Raw genomic sequence first — 23,802 nt, 5'->3', positions numbered from 1 at the left:
GTAGACTGTTCTATGTACAGTGATTTTTACATAATGTGAATTTACCTTTGGACATGGTGAAGAGAGAGAGGAAGACAGAAAGTTGACCTCCTGCCCATGGAGAAAGGAGGTTGCCACAAAATTCAAGAACATACAGGGACAGGAGGAATGAGCTGAGGCCAAAACCTGTCACTTCAGGTTTGAACTGAATAGAATACTCAGGGGACAGACATGGGGTGAGTGGGTAAAATAGGACAAAGGTCTCCTCTCTTTCAGTGCTGGAGATTTTAAGTCAAGCTTCAAATCTGGCATTGGAGGTCTCTCCATGAGTATTCTTCTGCTTTTACTAGGAGAAGTTATTTTTAGGATTAAGGGGAATTAGACTTGGGGGGAGGGAAGGAAGACAGGGAGGAGTAGAAAGGGAAGCTATAAAGTGCCAAGGCAGGTGTTCTAAGAGAGCACACATGTAGGTATTTTTCTGGAATGCAGATTTCTTTTAGAATTCTGTATGTAAAGTCAGTCAAATTTGTATAATGCAAATTGACAAAGTGAGAACTGTCTATATACCAAATTTCAAAGTGCGTTTTCTTTCTATTATATCCCATCATCCCATCTGTCTTCATGAAAGCTTGAAGTTACAACCTCTGAACCCTTACTGTTCTTGGATTATTTTCTATTAGTACTCTAATTATGACATGACAGAATGAGGAAAATCCAACAAAAAAGTAGCAAACCAGACACTGTTTATAGGGGCAGTTTACCTAATTGAGGAATATCCATTTCAACACCATCACTGAATAGTGGTGTTTTCAACCAGTATGCTGTATCTTGCTCCTCGGGAGATCCAGGAGAGCCTTGCAACATGCCCCCAAGACACCGCCCAATGAGGAGAGCAATAGTTCTCTCTAGATCTACAAGCCACACCCACGACTGAGCAGGCTGAGGAAGGGGCACTCCAGCTGGGTCAATCAGTTCTGGCCCTCCTAAGGGAAAAAATCATTAGTGAATGCTGCTTTATTTTATGTTCCCTGAAACACAAAAGTCTATTGAAGTACTAGTAAAATAAGCAGTTTAACATTTTATCATACTACAATATGATAAACAATATACTTCATTTATACCTTAAATATAATATGGGGAGAAAAAATCATTACCATGTGTGTACAATAAAACATGAGAGGATTCAAATTATAAAGCAATAAATTTCCGTTTCAAGAAAGCATATGTAATGAATACTACACATTGTGTTCAGAGCTGTCTAAATTTTTTTTTGCTTCCTTGAAGGCTTACAATATACTTTCAAGAAAAAGTCAACAACACATAAATGATTTTATTATATAATATATCAATATAGTTCTATATTTGTGAAAAAATAAACAATATAATTATGATTTCCTTTTTACATCCCATTAATTTTAATACAATGATGATATGACAAAGGTTTTCAAATAAATGTTCTATACCTTTTATTTTCTAGATTTAATTTTATGTAGTTTAAAAGAAATCTTTTTTAATTGCCATTTAATGTAATTATTATCCATTTCTTCATTAATATGGCATTTATCTACATTCTTAAAGAAGTGGTTAATGTTAGTAAATTAAGAAAGGTATTTTTTTTTTAATCTGAGAAAACAGAGTAGTTTATATACTAACCAGTATTTTAATGATTTATGGATTTGGCACTTCTTTCCATCATCATTCAAAAAAAATGCAGAGAATTTTACAGTAAGAAGAGAATTCAGATACCATCTAGTTCAAATTCTTAATTTTAAAGGTAAAGAAACAAAAGGCCTCAAGAGGAAAAGTAACTCACCAAGGATCACACAATTTAACTAATATTAGGCTCAGGACAACAATTCTCTCTTAATCAAATGCTCTTTCCTTAAGACTATATTCCACTTAAAATAGTTCAATTTATATTTTTCCATAACAATGTTATTTTAGTGACCTTAAAATGCCTTCAAAGAAACAATATATTTTTGTACTTCTAAAGAGAATATTTTCAACTTCAACTACTTTTGTAGAGTCCATTATTTTCATTTATAAGTAAAATTTGTTTAGATAACACTTCAAATAAAAATAATAGTATCACAAATTAGTCAAATGGAGACAAGTCACTCTTATGAATTTTAACCCTTTACATATCAAATTAATATTTCTAGGCCCAGTCTCACACATGTTTCATTGCTGAATAAATAAACTTTAAAAACTCCATTTCAGTTTATTTAAAAGATGAAATCATTGTAAAGTCATGTATGCAGTCGCTATTTTCCCAAACAAATCTTCATTTGAACAAGCTATATGTGCTCCATGTTGCCTTTCTCATTCTGAAAGCTCTTATAAACTGTCCTAAGCAAGAGTAACAACTTTGCCAACATTATCTGCTCTTTTTCCCATATCATTATAATTAAGTACTTCTGCTTACCATGAAGAGGCCACTGCAACTCTTGGTCTTCTAAAAGAGCAGCAGCTGGCAACAGTCGATTAAGGCAATCAAGAGGTGGCAAGAGGTCTAGTAGATAACTCAGCAAAGGCCGAGCCACTGACACTGGCAGCAACAGTAAAGAATTAATAATCTGGCAGAGCATACTGCCAGCAGCAGATACATAAATGACATCTAAAAAAGGAAATATAAAGCAAAATTAAGAAATGATGTGAATTTAATTTAAAATATCTAAGACATATATTTAGTTCAGATCCTTAGTTCACCTAAGCCCAACATGTTGTCTTTGTGAAGTGGCTTCATGTGTGCTCTTCCCATTCTTGCCGCAGTCAAGGGACTGGTATTGACTTCAAACATAAGCTGTTCTCTCTCTAAGAGAAGGTGGAAGGACTCATGGATAAACCTTTCCACATACCAAGATAATAGGTACAATGAAGTATTTCTCAAGGAAATGGAATAAGGACTTCACCTAGAAAAGTGATCTGAGAGACAAAGGAAGGAAATAAACGCTCCACTTGTAAGGAAGTAGACAGTAGAAGAAGAGAAGCAAAAGGTCAACATTAACACACCTAAAAAAAAAAAAGATGAGGCTATTTCTGAAGAGGAGAGAGCTAGATGCTTGGAGAAAGAAGCAACTGCTTATCATCCAAGGAATGACAGTAGAAACATTGAATTGTAAAATGAGAAATCATTCAAGCAAGGCCTGAAATGCAAAATTGGCAATTACCTAAAAAGGAACACTAAGATAACTCAACTATAAGAAGCCTGATGTCTGTCTTGAGCAAATAGTTAAGACATAGCAGAACGTTTCAAAGCTCATCAAAGAATATAACTACTCCTTCCTCTTAGTGATTCAGGTGGGTATGAATGACACCGTGAGGAAGAATCTAAAAAGTATCACAAAGACTATAAAGTCTTAGGCAAAAAACTGAAAATCACAAGAGCATAAGTTGGATTTTTCTCACTGTTACTTAATAAAAGCATAGGATAGAAACAAAAAATTGGGGAAATGAACTGCTGGCTAAGCAGCTGAAATTGAGAATGAGGGTATCTAACCCTTATTAAGAGAATTCTGGCCATAGATAAAGTACAACTTCAGAAAGACTAGTAAGAATGATCAAATTAGATTTGAAAATCTAATCAAAAGAATTTTAACCTAAAAATTATTGGGAGGGGAGTGGAGAGATTACATATATACCAAACATCAAGAGTAAATTGAAGGAATAAGAATAGCATCTGAGTCACCCCAAAATTTACAGGTAACAAAAATTTACAATAGAATCTAACAGAAAAACTTGCAATTTGACTGGCTAAATGTCAATGCCTAAAGCTTAAGCAAACAAGAAAATCTAGAGATCTTAATAATGAAAAGGATGAAATCCACAACTATAACATAACTCTAAATGAACACATCTTATTTAAAAGAAAAAGGATAGTTAAAAGGAGGGCTAGCATTGTCTATTCAGAGAGCATACTGATGTAGAGACATTCAAGTATCAGAGGGTTCTGAAAGATATGGAGATTATCTGACTAAAAATCAATGGAAAGAGAGAAAAACAAAACAAAACAAAACAATTTTGTTATCAGAGTATCCAGACAACCTGGACAGAAAAGGCAGAGATGGGAAGTTTAGGCACAAGCTTGAAAAAAAGGTATATGGTGGAGATAGGAAACTTCAAATTATCCAGACAACTGTTCAGTTCTTTTTCTCTGTCAAAACCAGTTCTTCATTTGTTTTGATTTGTTTCAATGATTAATTCACCCATTTAAAAAAAAAGGAAGATGAAAACAGCAATTATAGATTCTAGACAATTCTGATTCATTTTAATGAGGAGGAATTAATTACTAAAGTGGGGGGGGGGGGGGGAGAATGGTGGAAACCTTGCAGGAAAATGGCCTAGAGTTTTATAATAAAAAGAAAAGCAAATCAGAGGCTGAGATGCATTGAGAAATTGAGAAAATAAAGAAAAAAACATAGATTCAACAGATCAACAAGCTGCAAGGAAAGTCAGCCCAGAAAGGATGGAAAATATTCAAGAACTGAATTTTTAAGATTAAAAAGAAAAATAATTCTTTTTAAAAAAAAAAAAAAAAGGAAAAATGGGAGTTGTCTGGAGATGCCAATGTAGATACATGGAGAAATCACTCACCACCACTTTAGATTTTTAAACTACAGATATACAAAAATATCTTGACATAGGTAGATGACCAATATTTAAAGAAGGTTATTTTAAATTAGTTAAAGGACTTATGCTTCAAGATTTCATGTTAAGGCAATGCCAACTATAAAAAAAATTTATCTAAAATTACTCTGGAAAACAACACTTTTCAAACTACATAAAAAAAAAAAATCTTAAGTTGTGCTATTTAAAATTAATTTTTATGATTTTATATACCTAACCTTCAACTTAAAAATAACTCTTTCCAATATATTGATCAAAATTGGCTAAAGACTTTTAAGAGTTCAAAGCTGCAAAATTTGCTAAAGACTTTTAAGAGTTCAAAGCTGCTAGCTAGATATCTGAAATATTTCTGCTTCTCTATAACTTTCTGGATTACTAAAGAACCTCTAGCAAGGAATTTCACTGTTTCCAAAAGCTCAAAAACAGGAAGAAGAATCTTGACTTAAATACACTAAACCTGAAATTTAATTAGTACAAACCTCTTAGTTTTTCACCAACACTGCCATTCCAAGGACTTTCTTTCAACAAATTTGCAGAACGTGAATAGATATCTGTGGCATGAGGTAATAAGAGTTGAAGGTGTTTGTGAAGCAATGCCACACTGCTTGAATTCTATAAAGAAGAAGAGTTGCTTAAATTACTAAAATTCTGAAAAATTTAAGTCACAAAAACAGTTCTCAAAATTGCAAATACTGAAGTCCTGAGACCATTTATTTGTCACAATCTTCTCAAAAGATAGAATCAAATACCTCACTAACACTGTTGATGTGGCAATATGCTAAAAGCTGCTTCTGCAGTGAACAAAGCAATTCATGAAGGTGAGCAGGTTGGCTATTCTCAGATGACGATGTCCCAAGTAAAAATTTATCACTATTTTTTTCTAGTTCTCCAAATGCTTGATCCTAAAAAGATACAAAATAAAGTTGTGTGCATAAATTAATTAAATTACCAAAATTCATTAATAAACTCAGATTTTAAAAAGGCATGTACGTGCAAAAAGTAGCCAACTTAAGAGTAATGATGGGTAAAAAGATCAAGTATAATAATGAGAATGATACAGTTGTAAACAATAAAATCAAAAAAGGCTAGCAAACACTGCACAGATTAAAAGGTATGATCAATGAAATGTTGTTGGTAATCTTTTTTTTTTAAACTCAATGAAAATGAGAGTAATCCCAAATGGAAACTCTAAAAAATGCCAATTGTTTTTAAAATTAGGGGAACCAGTGATTAATCCTTTTATTAATATCTAAACATTAATATCTAAACAAAATCTAGAATGAGTATTTAAATTCATTTGAAAAAGGTTCACCAATGATTCATCACAATTCCAACAGACTCATGATGGAAAGCGCCATTCACATCCAGAGAGAAAATTATGGAATCTGAATGTGGATCAAAGGATAGTATTTGCATCTTTTTATTGTTGTTGTTGTTGTTTGTTTTTTTCCTTTTGATATTTTTCTTGAGCAAGACAATGAATAATATGGGAATATGTTTAGAAGAATTGTACATGTTTAATCTGTGTTGGATTACTTGCTATTTTGGGGAGGGGAAAAGGAGAGAGGGAGAAAAACCTGAAGCACAAGGTTTTGCAAAGGTGAATATTGAAAAATATCTTTATATGTAGTTGGAAAAATAAAATACTATTAAAAATTTTTGAAAGAAAAAGGTTCACCAAAAACAAATCAGATTAAACTAACATTGTCACTTTTATAGGCTCACTAGAGATAGAGATATCAGGAAAATATATAGATGTATAAATGTATATAGAATATATCTAGATTTAATCAAGAATTTTGCAAATCATGATTTTTGTGGGGAAAAAAACAAAATAATGTATGCTAATATTAACTAGGATTGAGGTAAATGTAATCTAGTTTAAAAGTAAAATCTCTACTACCAGGTATACTGGCGGGGGGGAAAAGGAGAGGGAGTGGGTACAGGGGAAAGAAGAGGGGGAAGGAATATATGAAGTCTTAAGAATAAATCTTCCATGTTCATTATATGTGCCCATTCCTTTTTCTTTATTTGTTTTAATGTGTCTAAAAATTTGAAGGAAAAAAAAATCAAAAGGTTAAAATATTTTTACATAAAAGACAAAAAAAAAATTTTTAAGTGAACTCAAAACAACTTACTGTATAAAATCCTAAATTTCTTAGTAATGTCTTCATTAAAATTTCAGCTAAATGAGTATCTGGATGGCAACTCTGAGTGCTATATGGTTGATCCGACAGGTTTCCATAGGAGATACATATGGAAGAAACATCAGTAGAATCAGAAGGTGAGCTATAACCAAGTAGAGATGCTACATGGGTATGATCTTGTAAACTTGTCAAAATTATATCCAATTGCATTCTCTAAGGAAAAATGGCATAAAAATAAATATTAAATCAATGAAACAGTAACAACATACTTGTTGACAATATATGCTAGAAAAGGAACAAAAATAGTCTATGTAAAAACTATGCTGAAACATCTAAAAACCATCAGGTAAGCATTATTTATAATGGGAAGAAGCTAGAAGCATTCCCAGTAAGATCAGGGGTGCAACAAGGATGCCCATTATCATCACTATTATTCAAAATTGTACTAGAAATGTAAGCTTTAGCAATAAGAAAAGAAAAAGAAATTAAATGAATTAGAATAAACAATGAGATAAAATTATCACTCTTTGCAGATGATATGATATACTTTGAGAATCTTAAGAAGTAATCTAAAAACCTACTTAAAACAATTAACAGCTTTAGCAAAGTTGCAGAATATAAAATAAACCCACACAAATCATCAGGATTTCTATATGTCACTAACAACCCAACAACAAAAGATAAAAAGGGAAATTTCATTTAAAATAACTGCAGACAAAATAAAATATTTGACAAAACAAACCCAGGAACTATATGAACACAATTACAAAATACTTTTCACACAAATAAAGTCAGATCTAAACAACTAGAAAAAGATCCGATTGCTCATGGGTAGGCTGAGCTAATTTTAATAATAAAAATGACAATTCTACCTAAATTGGTCTACTTGTTCAGTGCTATGCCAATCAAACTGCCAAAAATAGTTTTATAAAGCTAGGAAAAATAACAAAATTCATCTACAAGAACAAAAACTCAAGAATATCAAGAGGCTTAATGGGGAAGAAAGGCTGGTGGCCCCAGACTTAAAACTATTAAAAAGCAGTAATCATCAAAAAGTTATGAGTTGTATCAATGGAATAAAAATAATAAATCTGTTAGAGGGTAAAGTTTTGGGGAAAGATAATGAGTACAATTTTGGATCTGCTGAGTTTAAGATAGCTACATGATATCCAGTTGGAGATGTCCAATACACAATTGAAGATGCAAAACTAGAAGCAAGCAGGTTAGAAATGGCTAGGTTAAGTTTGAAAATCATCACCACAAAAATAACTGAATTCTTAGAAGTTCATGAGATCACCGAGTGAAACAATACAAAGGAAGAATAAAGGCCCAAGACCTATGACCTATGGGGCATCCACAATCATATGGATAAAGAACTAATAGGAAACCAAGGAATGGTCAGATAGGTAAGAGAGCCAAAAAAGCATCATGAAAACTTAGAAAGAAGGGAGCATCAAAGCAGCTGACCATATCAAAGGCTAGAGAGGGGTCAAGAAGGATGAGAATTGAAAAAAGGCCATTAGATTTGGCAATTATGACAACACTAATAATTTCAGAGATGGCAGTTTTGTTGAATGATATCAGACGCTACACAGTAAAGAGTGAAGAGGGTGAAAAGGAAGGAATAAATGTCTTTATTGTATTGTAAATTGCTTGTAAAGCAATTTAGCCACTAAAGGGAAGATATATATAAGAAGATAATATGGGAAGATATAAGAAAAAGAGATAGACAGGAATAATCAAGTGAGGTTTTTTTTTTTGTTTTGTTTTTGTTTTTGTTTTTTAAGAAGGGGACATGAGCATCTTTGATAGCAATAGGGAATGAGAAAATAAGGGAAGGGAAAAAGTACTTGTTAAGAGGATACTATGTGCCAGGCACTTGTATTAAGTACCTCACGATTATTATCTCAACCAGTAGACAAGAATTGAGGAAGATAAATGAGAGGGCGATCTGTTGGACATCTTAAATCTCTTTTCATCTCTCAGAGCCAAAACTTTAGGGGAGAAAAGATACAACTATTTTTATTTTCTCACCTTCCACTCACTTTTCATTATCTTGCAATCTGGCTTTTGACCCTACGACTGAAACAAAATTTTTTTCTCCAATCAGATTTAACTGCTAAATCACTGGACCATTTTTCTCCTTGCAATGTCAACTCATTTGACTTCTGTGATGATGGTTTTTTCTTGGTTTTTCTCCTATTTCTGTGACCATGTGTATTTCACCCAGGTTTCACCATGAATTCCTTCACTGTATCATCCTTTCCTTATGTAATCTCATAGATTCAATTATCATTCCTATGCTAGTGATTTCCAAATCTATGTATTTAGCTATATTTCTTTTACATTCCTCTGATCCCATATGATCAACTGCTTTCTGGATATCATCTAATTGTCCCACAGACATCTCAAACCCATATCCAAAAATAGAACTCATCATATTTCTCCCCAAGTTATTCCTCCTCCAAATTTCCCTTTTTCTGTTGCATCACTACTCTTCTAGTCACCCAAATTCAGAACCTTAAAGTCATTCCTGTCTCCCCTTTAATTTCTATTTCCATAAATGTTACCAATTTTTGCCCACTTTTGTTAATTACACATTATCTTTCATACCGCAATCTCATACACACAGCCATTACTCTAGTTGAAGCTCCTGTTACTTCTCATTCAAAATATTTTTAAAGCCTCTTTACTGTCTCTCTTTAAAAGAATAAAGTTCTTTTTTATTCTCCTAGGGTACAAAAATATAAGCCTAAGAGCTTCCCCTCCAAAATTTCATCAAATTGGAGATACATTTATTAGTAACTAGCACAACAGACACTTCTTATAATTCTTAATAAAATTTTAAAAATAATGATCAAAGATATAGTATTGTCCTCCAACGTGATGAAAATGTTTATCTTCAACTTTTTTTTTAAAGGTATGTGACAAGTGTTCCAATGGATGCATGATCTCCAATACAGTACAGATTGCACTGTTACTATTGACACTTTCACATTTTCCCTGTTTTTCTCTTTAAAAAAGGTCATCCTATATACTGGGGAGCATTCCCTTTACTATTACATGATAATGTATCATTGCAATGCATTGTAATGCAATGCAAAGTCCTTTACAACATTGTCTGATTTTATTAGGTACTATTATTGTCCCCATTTTAAAGATGAGGAAACTGAGTTTAAGTGACAAGGTCAGACAGCTTTGTTAGTGTTTATTAGTGTTCAGTCATTTCAGTTGTGTCCAACTTTGTAATGAAGGCCACACTGTATTTTATTACGTTCCACAAATTGTCAGGCCAAAAAATTCAGCCTATTATTAAACAGTCTCTCTCCTTATTTGTGAAGTTAGTTGTCAGACAACAGACAGCTAATATCTGGGACCACATTATTAGCAACCTTTCCATCATGATAGAAATACTAAGAACTAAAGAATCGATTCCATGCCTCCAAGAGGAGGACTTTTGCTGAGAAAGGAAGACAAACAAAATAAAAAATGATAAGAATTTTTAAAAATACTACTACACCTGAGAACAGCATCTGGCTTTAGATATTTAAGTTGATCTGATATCTTAATCTGAAGCCTAATATGAGCATACTATGTCCATACTAGTCTTAGTCTCATTCTGAATGCTGTTGTATGTGAGAGTTACTAACAGCATCTTACTAGAAGACTTACAATATAATAAGTGTTTAACTGAGTACTATTAAAAATGCTTAGCTCACAAGAAGATTAACGGGTGAAAGGAATGAATTTAACTATTCAGAAAAGATAAAAGCTTTTCAAATAAGCTTTAAAGTAAAAATAATTTAAAGGATAGAAAATACTTCAAAAATCATATATACTGTGTTTATTGATCACAGAAGTAATTGGTTGACTTTAATTAGCTACTCTTAAGACTTTTAGCGTGGTCTTCAAACTACTTCTGGACAACTTATACGTTATCCAATGCCTTACCTGTCCTTTAGACAAGCTTTCCCATCGATCAGGTCCTTGGGGTAAAAGCGAATGCAGTAATTCCATTCGTTCTCTTAAAGGGGGCAACAGCATGGTTGCTCCCACTGACAAAGTTTCAATTACCACCTCATATTCAAAAAAAAAAAAAAAAAAAAAGGGGGGAAAAAGAATCATTTCAATTTGTTGTTCTTTAAATGAGTACCTGCATATAACAAATTAAAATAAAATTAAGATTATCTAAATCTGCTATTAAACTACATTCTACTTTGTATTGTTAAAAGACAACTTCTTTAACATCCTTATCTATAAAATATGGGAGGCAAATAAGATTAGTCCAAAAGTTTTTCCAGCTCTAAAATTCATATTTTAATTTTGGTAAGTGCAATGACATTTAAAAATAATGAAAGTTACTAATTCTTCTACCTAAAATATATGTCCTTATTATAATTCCTAAATAAATAAGAAGAATCCATAATTCCTATTCAAGTGTGTTAAGACCAAAATTTCCAATGAAATTTAATGGAGAGGCATGAAAATTACAAGAGTTTGAAAAAAACTACCAGAAAGGATCGCTTCTAAGAGGTGGTAAAAGATCAAAAAAGAAAGGCATAATCAAAATAGGAAGTATATCTTAATTTGCAGGGATAAGTCCCATACATACATTCTGAAAAAATCCATTCATAGGCATCTCTCATTAGGTTTCTTAAGATATATAAAATCCATAGGCACTTCTGAGTATTGCTAAATTATTATAAGTGAGTGTGGTGGGTGGGAGGGGGGAATGATGGATTCTTTTTGGTTTTAATATTCTATTTTTTCCCAATTACATGTAAAACCAAATTTTAACTTTTTTTTTTTAATTTTGAGTTCTAAATTCTCGCCCTCCTTTTCTTTCCACACCCCTCCCTGAGATGGTGAGCAATTTGATATAAATTTATGTATTCTTACAGCAACTATCCTTACCTCTTGTATTTCATCCGGGACAGAAGAGTCCATTAGCCTAAAGAGCAAATTTCGAAGTGGTCCAGCTTGCCTCCCAAGAATACTAGTAGCTACTCCTCCAGCCAGAGCAAGAGCAAGATGGTTGGACAGCAACTTCAAGCACAATTTGAGGAAACTGTGATGTTCCCTAAAGATAAATAAACCGCTATCGTTTTGATACATTAAATGCTTACTTCTGACTAATTTTTAAATGTTTTGTTTCTTCTAGTAAAATCATGGTAAAGGTATGACTGATCAGTAGTATGAATTCTAAATGTTATTCTTATAAAATTAAAGGAAAAAAATTCAATGTCATTAGTTATAGCAAAGATTCACTTACTTTTAAGGTTTATGTTCCATAGAATTAGAAAGACAAAATTAAGAAAAATATAAAACTAAAAATGATGTGAAGTACCTTGATGAAGGAAAAGGAAGAGGAGGAATCTCACTGTTTATTTTATCACAGTATCTCTCAAGAAAGGAACGTAGATGTGAGAAAGTACTCTCTTCAAGATCCACACAATAAGGTCGGTGCCATGCAACAACTTGCCTGGAAGATTAGGAAAAGCATTCAAATCAATTTTAATATAAATTAGCAAAAACATGACTGCCTAACAATTACCAAAAAAAGTTGAAATATCTTGGTTTGTAAAAGCTGAAAAATTATAAAGAAGTCTTTCTTAATTTCTGATGGGATGGACAAAAGCATTAAAACAGACTAGTAAATAATGGAAATGTCATCTAGAGAATTTCAAAAGAAGAAAAGCTAGCTATTCACCTAAAAACACAAGACTAAGTCAGTCAGATGATCTATTCAAATCACTTCTAGTTCTATGTTTCTTAGATTTAAATTGTATATTAGGATGAATTTTCTGACTGGTAAAAATGGCTAAAACTTGGTAAAAGACTGGCTTTCAGATTCTCCTGTGAAGATTTTCAAGAACTAGCAAAAAGCTTGTAACTCTTTAGATGAAGATGTCATACTATGAACACAACACAAAAACATTCTCCTACAAATGGTTCATAAATTCAACCTACTTCCATGATCAATTTTAAATATATCCAACATTTCACAAATGACTTTTTTTAATTTACAATCAACTGGTTTTTCTTGTGCAGAATGATAAATGTAGAAATGTTTAGAAAAATTGCACATGCTTAACCTATATTGTATTACTTGCTATCTAAGGAAGGAAGGAAGTGGGAGAGAGAGGGAGAAAAATTTGTAACACAAGGTTTTGCAAGGGCAAATGTTGAAAACTAAATTTGCATACATTTTGAAAAATAAAATCTATTATTATGTAAGAAATAAAATACAAAAAATCCCTTCATATATCTAAAAATAAGTGTCATTTGCTTTCAAATTATAATTAGCTACATTATAAACCATAATCTGTAAAATAAATTGGCACTGCATTTTAATATCTTTATGTCCTTATAAAATATATCATGGTCAAAAGATTGATGCATGATTGGTGAAAAAAGTACTTAACACTGGGTTGCACTAAACACAAAAGAGTATTCTCACAAGGCAGTTCTTATGGCAACTAAGGTTTTTAATAATGATCTATTCTGAAAGAGTTGAGTTGACTGCCTATTGGCTGATCTGGCATAATGCCTGCTACCTTTGGAGAAAACCTAAAATTCTTCATATAGTGAAAATTTTAATACAAATTTGGGCCAATATTATTTCAACAAACCAGATAAAGTAAATGTGGTAGGGAAAATACTGGGGAAAAAGCACTAAAACCAAAAAGTTTTAAATATTTTTAAATGTAGATCCACTTTATTTTTATCTTCTTCTATGTCATGCTAACATTTAACTTTTTCTATCAGTATTTTGAGAATGAAAATTCATAAGTGAATGTTAAATTAAAAAAAAATCTACAACATGATTTTCTTGTTTCTGAAATGTATGTATATGGGTAAAACAGACAAGCCAACTACTATACTCTACAATTAATTTCCAAAGCAATTATACATAAATGAAAGCATTTTTAGATGTGCTGAAAAAATATTTCATATATAAAGAAATGTATTTCAAATTATTAATAATTTTATTTGATAATTAATTAACAAAAATCCACAGTGTTTCAAAACACTGGAACTCATTTACCTGTCCCTGGGGAGAGCTGTCCATGCCAGGCTATGTGATGTTCCAGCTGAAATCTGTTGAATTGCTACTCCATCTAAACCACTAACTTTCTTTGGTTTTGTAATAGGACCTGTGGAATTTCCTTGACCACACTGTCCCATAGAATTATTACCCCAAGCATAAACTTCATTATCTGAAAAAAAAATAAATTACAAAGGAAAAAAGATACATGTGAGATGACATTTCAAAAATAATAAACTTAATATACCAAACTATATTAATTATTTTACCATGAGAAAGAGCCAAACAGTGGCTATCTCCAATTGAAATATCAACTATTCTTGTAGCTGCCAGTTCTTCAATAAGTTTTGGTCTCAAAGCTGTGGCTTCTGAAGATCCACAACCTAGACAAGCTCCACAACCCCATGCATAGACCTAAAACACAAATTAAAAAAGCAAATAATTCTATGTTGCAAAGTTTTTAAATATAATTTTAAAACTACTTAGAATATATGAAGTGGTAATACAACAGAAATATAAAGTAGTGAATTAAGTCTACAAAAATATTTTAAGGGTTTTCTCATTCTTGTTTAGGTTTTCTCTTTTACTAGATTTGGGTCAAAAGTGGCATTTAACATCACACTAGCAAAATAATCACTTCAAGTAGTTTGTACAGTGGAAAGACAACACTTACAAACAGTAACTAACAAATCCAAAATATTCCGTTCATTTTAATATAAGAAATTTAGACTGATGTCTGAATTCTGAAAACCACCAGTTATTGCTATACTGAAATTAGCTTTAAGTGAAACATAACACTGCTAAATTTATCCAGAGCACACACCAAAAAAAACCTATAATTAAACAATGGAAATATCAGGTATGATTATCCTTCAGAAAAGCAAAATTCCTAGTCTGGAATTGAAAATTATATTCAAACTATGTATTAGAATAAGCATTATATAAAGAAATTCAAAGTTCAAAGAATAGTTTTTAAATGAACAATTACATATAAATTATATTTTCAAACAGTAATACTAGGGAGTGCCTGTTATCTATCAAAGCCTTCATTTTAACACAGCAATTTGAGGTGGATTTCATTCTTGTAAATTCACTCATTAAAGTTGCACTAATCCATCTAATCTATTTCAAAGACTTACAGAAAAAATTTTACAAAGTACAACCATCCACACACAACCACTAAAGGTAGAACTGTATATACTTTTCCACAAGAATATACCAATGAAGAAGCAAGAGCTCCAAAACCATCTCTTTAAAAAAGAAAAAAAAAAAAAGAGGAAGAGGAACAGGAAGGAGGAAGAAGGAAGGAAGAGGAGGGAAGAGAGACGAGAAAAAAAGGAGGAGGAGGAAGAGGAGGAGAAATTTTAATTTGGCAGCTCCTTCAGCCACCTGGGTTCATAAATTTTCAAGTCCTTTGGCATTAAGCAACTTCAGAGAAGCAATATGAAAAAGCAAAGTTAAAAAGACTTGAAACCAATAAAATTCTTTGAATACTGAAAATTCAAATTCAAAAAGAAAGAGTGGAAAAAGGAGTGGAAATCAGAGTTTCAAATTCTCCACATCACCTGAAACTTAGATAATTTTTTCCCTAGTGAAATATTCTGTCACAGTAGACAGCAAATTTTTGTTCAATTGGATGAAGGTATTAAATGATTTATTATACTTAAAAAAGGATACTGACAATTTTATTCACATAATCATAACCATTTAGAAATATACCATAAAAAGGACCATTCAATTTTTTTTTCTCATTTTTGACTTTCAAATATTTCTGTACAATGATAATAATGATAGCTAAGAGAAACTTTTAAGGTTTGCAAAGTCCTTTACAACACTGTCTGATTTTATTAGGCACTATTACTTTCCCCATTTTAAAGATGAGGAAATGAGACTGGGGGAATTTAAGTAAGCTGGTTAGTGTCAAGCAGCTTTTTTGGTGTTTAATTATTTCAGTTATGTCCAACTTTGTGATCCCATTTGGAGTTTTCTTGACAAAGATGCTGTGGTGGTTTGCAAACTGAAGCAAATGGGAAAGTGACTTGTCAAGGGTCACACAGCTAATAAATGTCTGAGAAGGCCAGATTAAAACCCAGGAAGAGGTGTCTTCCTGATTGTAAGCCCAGTGCTCTAGTCACTGTGCCAATTAGCTGCTGCCCAGCTCACATGAGGTTTTGGACTCAGTTTTTCCTGACTCCAGGCCAAAACTTTAATCCATTACACACCACAAAAAAAAAAATGATCTGAATTTAAAAGATTTGCCCCTGTTAGCTATTGAGCCACTTACTTAAAATAACATTAAATAAAATTAGAACAAAGCCTTTAGAAAGTACCCTAGAATTTATTACAATGTGATTTTATTTAAGTGAGCTATGCAGTTGAAGAAAGTTTTAAATAGAAATCATATTTCCTAATATCATCCTGCCTTTTCACATTACATAAAAAAAAAAAGGCATTTTCTTATTAGTCTTCCAACTTTGATTTTTAAAAGTCTGAAACTTAAATTCTGAGATGATGTTCTTCCTTTAAAACTATTGTTCCAAACATGTAACTGTATTTCCTTTAACCTACCTGTCCTGTTGATGTCAAGGCAAGTGAAGACTGGCTCCCAGCACAAACTTTTCGAATAAACATTCCTTGTAAAGCTTCTATAACTTTAGGTTTATACACTCTATTTGTATCACCATGACCAAGTTTGCCTATGAAAACACAATTGAAAGAAATAAGCTTCTAAATTATCTGAGCTGGTTTTCCTAGTTTTCTTACTTTTAGTAATTAACACTACTATTACTTTTTTTAATTTCAATTTATCCTGTCAGTAACTTATTTGTACCTAACTGTTTGCATGTTGTCTCCCCCCCCCAGCATCAGAGTATGAGCTCTATGAGAGCAGGTATTGTCTCTTTTGCTTTTCTATCTCCAGCACGTAACAGTGTCTGGAACATTGTAGGAACTTAAATGCTTACTCTAGGATTTGCCATTCCTTAGAAATGACATTCCATCTCCCTTTGTAGAAGTCATCCTCATCCTCTAAACCTACAATGCACTCCCTTGCTTCCTTTACCTCATGGAATCTCTGGTCTTCTCCAAGGTTTACCTTAGGTGGAATTTTCCACAGGAAGGCTATTCTTATTGTTCTCTTCCCATAGAAGTTAACTTTCTATCAAATATATTTTGTATTGAATCTCCTAAATACATGTTTTCTTAAGACAAAATGTAAGGTTCTCATAGCCTCTGATGTTTACTATCTGTATAACCATGGGCAAGTCAGCTTACAACTGTAGGCCTCAGCTTGCTCATCTATAAAATCAAAGGTATGAACTAAACAGCTTCTGGCAGATTTTCCAGCTCTAGGATCAAAGATCTTATGATCCTATGAGGGCAGACAGTTTTGGTTTTTGTCTTTGTATCCCCAGAGGTTAGAACAGGGTTTGGAACACAATAAGTACTTTATAAATTTCACAAATATAATTTGATTTCTTTCTATAGTTCTTCCTCATCTGTTTTAAAAGTAATAAACTTTAGATTCTGACCTATGGAGTAAATGCCTTATTTTGTTACTAGTAAACACAATCAGAGATCATCTTTTCATAGCCTGGCTGCAGAAAATTTGATGAACCAGCTCTATAGAAAAATTACCATTAAAGCATTTGACTCCTCTTAGCAAGGAAGGTTATAGAACTTTTGGACTGGAAAAATTCAAGAACATTATCTACCCAGTTAAGTGCATTCTGGGCTAAAGGCCAAAATGTATATGTATATATGTATATGTACACATGCAGATACATTACATTCTACAACCTTTCTAAAGTCAAGAATCCAAGGAATGCTTTTAAATTTTACTTATGTTAGGATATTAAGTAGAAATGTAACATCTTAAGTATTTTAATTGCTTTCACATAACATAAAAGAGCACAGCATTCTATTTCCAAAATGATTTTCTATTGCTTTTAAATCAGGAAATAGTAGCTCCAAGTCTTCAAAAACATCAACAGAAAGCTTTTATATAACAAGTTACCAATGATCTAGTAATGTTCTCAATCCTCAACCTCATATCTTCTCCTCCTGAGAACTCTCTTCTCAGGGCTTTCATGATCTGTCTTGGTTCTCCTACTTATATGGCCTCTCCTTTTTGTCTCCTTTGCTGAGCCCATTATTCAGACCCAGTAATTGTCCCCCAAGACTCTATCCTGAGCTATCACCTTGTTTCACTCTACATTACTTCATCACTTGGTGATGTCATCAGCTCTCATGGGTTCAATTATCATTCCAATTAAAAGGATTCCCTAAGCCTACTTTCTCCTGAGCCATGTTCAGGGATCATCACATGCTTTTTGGATGTCTCAAAATGGATAAGTTCAAACCAGACCCATTCATTATCTCTCCTTTTCTTCTTCTCAACATCCCTATGACTTTCACGGACTCATTTCCCAATTAGTTGTTTTTCACCTTCACAACATCTCATTCTTTCTGTTACAAAAACAACATCCTTGTTCAGGCCCTCTCACCTGCACTGATGCAACATCTTCCTGGTCTCTTGGCTTCAGGTTCACTCCTTATATCAATATATCCTCCATTCAACTGCCAAGGTGATTCTCCTAAAGCACAGGTCTGATCATGTCAAACCCCTGTGTTCTATAAGCTCCAGAAGCTCCCTTTTATCTCTAAGATTACATATGAAACCCTCTCTTTAGTATTTAAAGCTCTTTATAACCTGCTCCCCTCCCTGCCAACCTTTTTTTAAAGTCTTATAATTACTTGTGTCCATTCAGTCTACAATCAAGTTATACTGGCCTGCTTGCAGCTCTGCAAAGATGTGCCTGCATCATCTGTCTCTGTACCTTATGCAGGCTATCCTCAATGCCTAACTGGCTTTGTGCCCACACCTCCATCTCTGGTTTACAGGTTGTCTCTCCCATTAAACTGTGAGCTACTTGAGGATAGGAACCGTTCTTCTTTTTCATTGTATCCCTAATGTTCATTGTGCCTGGTACACAGTAAGTGCTTAATAAATGTTTGCTGACTGACTTGATTTTTCATTTTTGTGGTAGCCATACTTCATATTTTAAATTTAGCTATCTAAATTCGCAGTTCCAAAACAAACTATGGATACACAAAATATAAAGAATTGCTTTAAAAAGTTTACTCTCTCAAGAAAATATCCCAATTATATGGTGAAGTAACCTACTACATACCATTGTCTCCTCCTCCAAAAGACCAGACAGTTCTTCCATCTTTGGACAAAGCAATTGTGTGTGAACTACCACAGGAAACCTCCCCAACATTGCTAATGTCCTTTACTAATGTTGGAATGTTTCGGCTATTACTGTCACCATGACCTTATGGGAGGATGGAAAAAGAAATGGATGTTAAATTCACATGGTTTTTCCCCCTCCAGTACTTCATAGAAAAAACGACAATTTAAAGCAAAAGACATAAACAATAGATATCCAATACAACAGAATGCAGAAATCATGTGTACATTATATTTATTTATGACCTTTTCTCTTTGAAAAATACTTTTTTCTCAATAAGTGATGTAGTTAGTTACATTTTACTTAAATGCCTTCAATTTATTATTTCAGTTTTGAACATAACCTGAAAACTGTTTAAACAAATATTCTACATTTGCAATTTTCTCTTTTTTTTACGTTTGCAGTTTTCAAAGCCTATTTGATTATGTCAAACCAAATTAAAATTCAGACCAATACAAATATTCTTCAGATTAGAAGCAAGATATACATACATAATTATCTGTCAAATAAGCACATATAATGTGTGTATATATATGTCCAAAATTTTTGAAAATATTTAGCTTGAAACTAAATATTACTTCCTTAATAAAAACTTCCTTAATGCCTAATATTCAAAAAAGCAAGTTTAGCAGCTACTTTAAGATACTGTGATAAGCATTTAAATATTTAAAAAAACAAAGAAAATCAACTTTGTGAATCCTTGCTGTCAAAGAACATATAATGTAACAACAGGGGGTATATGACAAGTAAATAATTATGACAGTAAGTAGGATGGATTAATAACAAGGATATATTAAAAGCAAGGTAAATATAAAATGTTCTGGAAAAATTAGGAGCGCTCATTTTCAACTGGGATGAGATCACATAGCAAGTATGTAGCATCATAAGAATTTCAACGAGCCAAGATAAGGGGATCTTAGAGCTATATACACACAACTTGAGAAATGAAGAAGGTAATGTGTTTCACACAAGGAAGAACAGTATACTGGAGGGGAAAAGAATTAAAAACAATACAACAAATTATCTAGTAGACTACTTTAATAGTAGATCAAATACATGCAAGAGAGGAGCATGAAATAAGGCTGGAAAAGTATTATAAAGTCGGATTGTGAAGCCCTTAAATAACATTCTGAAATATAGATAATATAAAAACAAAAGATACCATAAAAACTCACTTGTAAAAACTGTTGATCCAAGTATGTATTTTATTCTACAGTTAGACCTATATATTAAAACTCTATGTTAAAAGTAAAAAACATATAATAATGTTAGTCTAAAGAAACTACTATCATTTCTATGTAGTGGTTATAATCCTTTATTTTTCCCCTCTTTAAATAATTTCAATTTCAGAATTACCTAATCTTCCAAAATCCCCTTCACCCCATGTATACAATTCACCATCTTCACTGACAGCAGCACTATGTCTATATCCAGCTGACACACACACAACTACCTGTATTAAACAGAAAAAAAAAATTTAATAAATATTGTGATACATAGATATGGCATACCCAGTTTTCTAGTGTAAGTTTTAAACAGTTTTCTTCCCAAAGATCTGGTAGTTCTCAACATATACAAACAAATTAATGTGTTTACTTTATGAAAATAGTGTATCACCAAGGAATCAATCTTTTTCTTAGTGATAAAAGCCATAACTACTATTATTTCCATTTACATAGCAATACCCCTCAGAAAAATTTTGGATAAAGGAAAAACCACTTCCCTCAAAAGCCCTAGGAGGTAGATAATGCAAAAATATCACTACCGTTTGATATTGGAAAAACAAATCTGAGGGATTAAGTGCTTTTCTTTATACTATATAACAAATTATATATTAGAATTAGAATTAGAACTTGAAAATTCAGACTCTAGTTCATTATACCAATGATATTATTTTTCTGGTACCTTAAACCTAATTCAAATTACTTCTCTAGTACAATTTGAAAATACCATGATCACAGTACTTCTAGTTTTAATAAGAACAAAATGGTTACATTTTATAACTATGGGAAACACTCCCAGAAAACTACTAGAAGTTAACTGGATATTTCTATTAAAAAAAGGAAAATAAATAAGGCAAGAAACCTTGAAAATGCCTTTTCATTCTCTTTAGTTTTTTAAGTAGATTAGAACACTAGGAACACATTGTAATCCTGGGAACAAAGATATCTCTAAAATGGGCGAAAAGACTTAGCTGTTCAAAGAAAAAGTAGGGGTGAAAAGAAAAAAAAAATAGTACATACACTATGCCCTTTTGGCATGATGTAACTTGCCTTCATTTTAGGGATCATTATTATGACACAAAAGATTCATCAATCTATCATTACATGATATCTTTCCTTCAAAGAGTCCAATATTTAGTGATTCAATTCACCAAATTATGTCCAAGACATTGAATGAGGCATGACAGAATTTTGTAAATGTTAATGTTTGATATTACTAACCTGAAAAGGAAAACTAGAGAGAAAACTGAAGGAAGAATTTAGGGGGAAAAAAGGTTCCATTTTATTCACATTTTTATAATACTAAAATTCCTAGGAGAAATTCCATTTATTGAGATCCACTGATTCATAAATACAAAGAACTGACACACATGTTATTTTGAGAGTGATCCTTCACCAACTCTGTGTACTCCACAAAATTCAGCAGGCATACAAACCCAATCAGATGATAAGTGAGACATTTTAATTACATTTCAAAAGTAAAACTAAAAATTTAATTCTAAAAAATAACTCATACCAAAAAACCTCACATGTTAAGATATATTTTTAATAAAAAAAGCAAACAAATCTGATAAAATGTCTTCAATTCCTTGAAGAAAAGACAGTATTAAAATTCAAATGATAACTGCTATTTATTAAGAATTATACTTGGATTATATCAAATATAAAAACGGAAGTGAAAAAGACCAAAGAAAAAAGCTTTTTAAAAAGAATAAATAAAAATTAAAATAAACTTTAAAAATATTGTCAATTTATAAAAAAAGAAATCTTTACATACCTTTCCCTGAAGAGGGCCCTGAATAAGTTTTGGATACTTCTGTGTTGAACTATTTCCATGTCCCAGTTTTCCATAATCACCATCTCCCCAGCTGAAGACTTCACCTTCAGTTGTAAAAGCTAAAGTATGTCCATCTGATCCTTTAGAAGATGACACTTTTTTAATAGAGCGATGAGGCTCAAATGTCAATTTTTTTAGAGTAGACTGATTGTTGGAATCTCCAAGTCCTAGTCTGCCATAACTACCTTTACCACAGGCTCTAACAGAACCATCCGTAGAAATTACGAAAGTGCAATACTGTCCAGCTTCAATCTAATAAAACAAATAAGGGATAATTTTTAAAATAGCATTTTCCTTATACTATAAATATAACAAATGTAATAATACTGGATTTGAGAGGCAACATGACAAAGTATAAAGAAGTTTGGTCTTGATGTTAAGGTCTACTTTCAAGCCCTGTTCCTGACACAAACTGTGATCAGAGTAGATTACAACTTCTTAGTGCCCCAGGCATTGCCTAAGAAAAATTACTGGTCTATATTCTTTAAATTAATTTGTATATAATGAAACCCTGACCCAGCAGAAATAAAAGAACTGTTCTAAAAATTGTAAATTTTTAAAGTTGGATTTAGCAAGAATATCTAAAGAAATCATTTAAGGCTATATTATTTATGGCTTCCTATGTTGTGACTAAACTCAATATATAAAAATGAGTTCCTGACATCTTTTTTCCATGTTTGGCTAAATACAATATATAAAAATGTTACTAATGCTGTTAATAAAAATGAGTTACTAGTGCTGTTTTCTATGTTGACCTGAACTTTTAAAATTCAAAAGTGATCTGTATTTCACCTTTTCCAGGCATTAACCTAATCAAGGTTAAATAAAATAAATTAAATGAAAAAGGAATGTACTGAGAGAGAGAGAAAGGGAAAGGGAAGGGGAAAGATGGAATGGCATGAATTATCTTCCATAAGAGAAGGAAGAAAAAGCTTTTACATTGGAGGGGAAAAGGGGAAAGGGAAAGGGAAGTGAGTGAAATCTATTCTCATCAGAAGTGGCTCAAAAAGGAAATAACCAGGGCAGTTAGGTGGTGCAGTGGATAGAGCACCAGTCCTTAAGTCAGGAGGACCTGAGCTCAAATCGGGCCTCAGACACTTAACATCCTAGCTATGTGACCCTGGACAAGTCACTTAATCCCAATTGCCTCAGGAAAAAAAAAAAAAAGGAAATAACATATACACTACCTACAAGTATAAAGACCTAAGGGAATTATGGGAAGAGTGAAAGAAGGTAAGTAGTCAGAAACAAAATACTTTTGAGAAGGGTGAAAGGAAACAGAGAATAGAACAAATGGGGAAGGGGGAATACAGTAAGCAAACTGTGAGAAGAATTTTGAAGCAAGTTTCTCTGATGAAGGCCTTTTTTCTCAAACAGATAAAGAACTGTGTCAAAATTATAAAAAATAAAAGCCATTCCCCAACTGATAATCAAAAGATATGAACTATGCCTTAAATGGCTGTAAAATCTTGTATATCCTTTGACCTAACAATACCTACTACTAGGCATAAATTCCAAAAGAGATTAAAAAAAAAAAAAAAAGGAAAAGACTTATATGTACAAAAATATTTACAGCAGCTCTTTTCTGGGGGACAAGAATTGGAAATTGAGGGGATACCCATCATTTGAGGAATGGCTGAACAAATTACGGTATGTAATTATGATGGAATACTTCTATTCTATAAAAAAT

The 23,802-nt window shown here is 32.3% G+C and overlaps 1 protein-coding gene across 1 annotated transcript in view; it reads right to left on the bottom strand.

Annotated features, from left to right (window-relative positions):
• Positions 1-23,802, bottom strand: part of HERC1 (HECT and RLD domain containing E3 ubiquitin protein ligase family member 1) — a 187,947-nt gene that overhangs the window by 117,530 nt on the left and 46,615 nt on the right. Inside the window, exons 5-18 of the mRNA XM_051980891.1 lie at positions 22,053-22,364; positions 20,409-20,505; positions 18,993-19,136; positions 16,369-16,496; positions 14,070-14,214; positions 13,801-13,972; positions 12,100-12,234; positions 11,667-11,832; positions 10,704-10,829; positions 6,744-6,965; positions 5,355-5,507; positions 5,085-5,217; positions 2,405-2,596; positions 741-962 (exon numbers count right to left, since the gene is read on the bottom strand). Coding sequence (XP_051836851.1) covers positions 741-962; positions 2,405-2,596; positions 5,085-5,217; positions 5,355-5,507; positions 6,744-6,965; positions 10,704-10,829; positions 11,667-11,832; positions 12,100-12,234; positions 13,801-13,972; positions 14,070-14,214; positions 16,369-16,496; positions 18,993-19,136; positions 20,409-20,505; positions 22,053-22,364 — 2,347 coding nt within the window. The remainder of the gene's footprint in view (positions 1-740; positions 963-2,404; positions 2,597-5,084; positions 5,218-5,354; positions 5,508-6,743; positions 6,966-10,703; positions 10,830-11,666; positions 11,833-12,099; positions 12,235-13,800; positions 13,973-14,069; positions 14,215-16,368; positions 16,497-18,992; positions 19,137-20,408; positions 20,506-22,052; positions 22,365-23,802) is intronic.

This window comes from Antechinus flavipes, chromosome 2 (assembly GCF_016432865.1).
Source record: "Antechinus flavipes isolate AdamAnt ecotype Samford, QLD, Australia chromosome 2, AdamAnt_v2, whole genome shotgun sequence".
NCBI classification, from domain to species: Eukaryota; Metazoa; Chordata; class Mammalia; order Dasyuromorphia; family Dasyuridae; genus Antechinus; species Antechinus flavipes.
Note: the sequence above shows the minus strand (reverse complement) of the source record. Positions and strands in the feature narration are given on the sequence as shown.